This window comes from Physeter macrocephalus, chromosome 7 (genome assembly GCF_002837175.3).
Source record: "Physeter macrocephalus isolate SW-GA chromosome 7, ASM283717v5, whole genome shotgun sequence".
Lineage (NCBI taxonomy): Eukaryota > Metazoa > Chordata > Mammalia > Artiodactyla > Physeteridae > Physeter > Physeter macrocephalus.
This window is the reverse complement of record NC_041220.1, coordinates 92,305,790-92,309,964: the sequence shown is the minus strand read 5'-3', so window position 1 is coordinate 92,309,964 and position 4,175 is coordinate 92,305,790. Positions and strand designations below refer to the sequence as shown.

The 4,175-nt window shown below is 50.2% G+C and overlaps 1 protein-coding gene across 1 annotated transcript in view; it reads left to right on the top strand.

Moving 5' to 3' along the window:
• Nucleotides 1-1,491: 1,491 nt before the first annotated feature.
• Nucleotides 1,492-4,175, top strand: part of SLC34A2 (solute carrier family 34 member 2) — a 27,584-nt gene continuing 24,900 nt past the window's right edge. The window contains exons 1-3 of the mRNA XM_028491535.2: nucleotides 1,492-1,703; nucleotides 1,807-1,941; nucleotides 2,987-3,116. Of these exons, the coding sequence (XP_028347336.1) occupies nucleotides 1,592-1,703; nucleotides 1,807-1,941; nucleotides 2,987-3,116 (377 nt within the window). The 5' untranslated portion in view covers nucleotides 1,492-1,591. The remainder of the gene's footprint in view (nucleotides 1,704-1,806; nucleotides 1,942-2,986; nucleotides 3,117-4,175) is intronic.

The window sequence follows — 4,175 nt, the reverse complement described above, 5'->3', positions numbered from 1 at the left end:
GCCCGGTTGCTCCGTGGCATGTGGGATCCTCCCAGACCAGGGCTCGAACCCGTGTCCCGTGCATTGGTAGGCGGAGTCTCAATCACCGCGCCACCAGGGAAGCCCCAGCTGTGCTTATCTCACTGCATCTTCTCCATAGTGACATATTATACTTAAATTTTTATTTATTTTTGCTAATTTGATAGTTGAAAGTTATCTCACCGTTTTGGTTTGCATATCTTGGGTCGCTGATGAGGCTGAACTCCTATTTTGTAATAATTATTTTAGCCACTTGTACTTCCTTTTCTGTGAATTGTTTGTTCCAGTCCTTTGGGCCGCATTGTCTGATGTGTGTCTGGACAAGGACTGAGAGTAGTGGACGTCCTGGCTTGTCGGGAGCCAGGCTTCCTCTCCATGGAACCGAGAAAGGCTTTGTTGAGAAAATGGGTTATGAGGAAGTCTCTATCAAAGGCTGGGAAGAATGTAGTTCTGACAAAGGGTCGTTAATCCAGGCAGCATGGCATAGTAATCATTGCTACTATTTACCGGGCACTTTCTAGGCATCACTATTAATCTCATAACCCTGCAAAGCATGAAGAATTGTCCCCATTTTATAGATGGCTCAGAGGCATAAAGGGACTTGCCTAAACACACACCCACTGAGAAGTGGCTCCTGTGGGATCTGAACCAGATCTAATGTGTCATGCTTCTCATAGAAGACCCAGTAGCAGGTAAAGCAGGTAGAATGTGTATGAGTGTATACATAGACGTTAAGTCCACTGGATGAGGTTTGGCACAGATCTGCAGTTGAACTTGTCCCTTAATGAGCAGCAGGTGGGGAGCCCATTGGAGGGTTGTGAGGACTTGGTGGTACCACAAGTTGATGAAGATGAATGGGTTCGTGTTCCCTTTCAGACTAAGGGAGAGAGTCAAGACAGAGGCCAAGACAGACGTTAGAGCAATCAAAGGAAGATCAACTGATGTATAGATTTGTGGCTTTGGAAAAATTGGAAACAGTGGTTTGACTTAGTGACAGCCTGGGTGAGTGATTGAGGGAGGCCTACAGAGGTGTGAAATATGATGCTTAAGGGTCCATACTTAGAAGGTATAAGGACGAAATCCCTTAACTCCCCCAAATCTTTGCAACCACTGGCGCTTCTTGTCACAGAAACGGAGTGTGCCTCCTTTCAGTGGCTACTTCTGTAAGCTGTTTTCCCATCCACAGACCATGGCTCCTTGGCCTGAGTTGGAAAATGCCCAGCCTAAGTCGGAGAAATACATCGAAGTGTTCCCTTTCAGACTAAGGGAGAGAGTCAAGACAGAGGCCAAGACAGACGTTAGAGCAATCAAAGGAAGATCAACTGATGTATAGATTTGTGGCTTTGGAAAAATTGGAAACAGTGGTTTGACTTAGTGACAGCCTGGGTGAGTGATTGAGGGAGGCCTACAGAGGTGTGAAATATGATGCTTAAGGGTCCATACTTAGACGGTATAAGGACGAAATCCCTTAACTCCCCCATATCTTTGCAACCACTGGCCTTTCTTGTCACAGAAATGGAGTGTGCCTCCTTTCAGTGGCTACTTCTGTAAGCTGTTTTCCCATCCACAGACCATGGCTCCTTGGCCTGAGTTGGAAAATGCCCAGCCTAAGTCGGATAAATACATCGAAGGGGCCTCCGGTCAGCAGTCCACCACACCCGCAAAAGGCAAGGAGACCGGCAAAAGTAAGTGCCACCCCTCCAGCCTTGGGCTGGCCCCCTGGGAGGACACCAGGAGACCCAGGCTTGGTTCCTCGTTCTTCATGGTCTTCACTGCTTGTTTGGGCAGATGACACCGACACCCCTGTCACCAAGATTGAACTTCTGCCCTCTTATTCCACCATGGCACTGATAGAGGAGCCCGCAGCAGTGGAAGACCCCTGGAACCTGCCCGAGCTTCAGGACACGGGGATCAAGTGGTCGGGTAAATGAGGCCAGCCGGGGCAGGCGCGAGGGACTGCCCATCGGCAAGGGATTGAGGTTACTAGCTTCACAGCGTCACCTCCTTCGTGTCAGCCTCCCCCTTCCATTGTTTGAGCAAAGGTCCTGGCTAGGGGATGCCACCCAGCTTGAGAGTCAAGCATCCTGTGATGGCTGGGGGATGTTTTTGTTCTTTCATTCATTCATTCAACAAATGTGGGCCGGCACCAGGGTTTTAACCAGGCCAGACCCTGCGCTACTCCTTATCCATTTTGTGCTGAACCAGGTCCCAGGTACCGTCCAGTGCTGCAGATGCAGCAGTAAATAGATGAGGCCCTGTCTCTGAGAGCCCCGGGGGTTTGGGGAGAGGAGTCCTCTCACCTAAATGTGGGCGTCAGGGAAGGCTTGCAGAAGACAGACTATACAGACAGAACAGCTGGGGTGCAAGCAAATACTGTACTTCTTTTCCAGGCAGGGTGTGAGGTCTGTGCAGATCAGACAGCTGGGAGGGTAGAGGAGCTGGGAGGAAGTGAGAACCACTTTAAAAGTGAGTGTCGAAAACAGCCACCAAGGAGGTAGCCTTCCAGGATGTATGAGGGCCCAAGGCCTCCCAGATGGAGGCTGTGATGGCTGCCTTGCGGCCACTTTGTAGAAAGTAATCTGTGCAGTTCTGAAGGTGCTTAGGACAGCCATCATCTCTGACCCCACGCTTAGCAAGGGGCAAGTGCTCTTAACGGCTTATCAGTGACCCTGGTTCAGCCCAGCACAAGCATGTGCCCTGCTTGGCCTGTGTGTGCCCCAGGGCCCACTGACACCTCCTCCCAGAGCCAAATGCTTTAGAGACATTTCACCACAGGTTTCAATTAAATGGAGTACAGTGGTAATTGCTTTGAAAACTGCAGCCATGGACACATCCCATCTCTAGGTCTTGTGATCCATAAGATTACAGCTGCCTGGCTCGGAGGGGAGGTGGGGGAGTTCCGAGCTCATTGTCAAACTTCTCAGTGTTTCGGACACTAAAAGCCTCCATGCCTTTTCCCCTCCGCCAGAGAGAGACACCAAAGGGAAGATTGTCTGTGTCTTCCAAGGGATTGGGAAATTTATTTTACTTCTGGTATTTCTCTACTTCTTCGTGTGCTCCTTGGATGTCCTCAGCAGTGCCTTCCAGCTGGTTGGAGGTATGGATGGAAGAGGTCAAAGGTCTGGGTTGGGGGTGAGGTTCTCATTGAATTTGGTTTGGAAAGTCACAACTCAGCAGGCCCTCTCCAGCTGCAGCCTCCTGGAGTATTTAAGACTGGAAGCCACCACAGATCATCTTGTGAAGTCATGCCCCCATTTTACAGAAAGGAAAACTGAGGCCCATGAAAGAGCTATGACTGGCTGGCTGAAGTGGCTTAGGCCAGAGCCAGGGCTACAGCCAAGGCCAAGCGATCAGCTCCATGTGTTTGTCTATGAACACTGGACAGGAAGCTGTTTGATCTATAGGTTTATCTGAGGGATCCCTGCTGTCTTTGGGCTTCCCAACCTGAGGGGATTATTGAATAAGAGTGTTCTTAGGCTAAAGCCACTGCTAAAAATCAAAGCTGGCCCTTTGCTGGAGAAGGATAGGGGTCCTGTGCTGGGGATCTGCATTCAGAGCAGTTGCCTAAACACCTCCCACCACTAAGTGTGGCTACGGAGGGTGAGGGGACCTGGAAGTGTAATCACCATACGCTTGGTCACCTGTGCCTCCCTGCTGGGCGACAACAGTAAGAGCCAACACTTGAATTCCTACTGAGGTAGGCACTTCCAGGGGCATTGTCGTAAACATTCCATCCCAAAAGTCCTTCCCACTTACAGAGGAATGGGCCAAGGCTCAAGAAAGTCACCGCCCCGCCCTGAGTTTCACAGCCATAATTGGCATAGTGGGATTTAAACTCAGATCCGGTGACATGGAAGACCATAGGTTTCTGCACCCCTTGGTGCCTTTCTTGAGAACTCATCTTTGTGACCTGGGAGAACTGGGAAAGTGTGAGGAGCAGACTGACTTGCTGGATGCCACTCTGGTCCCCCTGGTCCAAGGCAGCATCAGTAAGGGGCCTTGCACTCTATCTCAGACAAGTCATTCCACTCTCCATTCTCTGGGCCTCAGTCTTTCTTTTTTAAAAAATGTGTTGGAGGGTGGATTGATGGTCTCAGAGGCACATTCTCAAACATGACACTCCCAGAATTCAATTATAGGCTGGGGCTAGGGGCTGG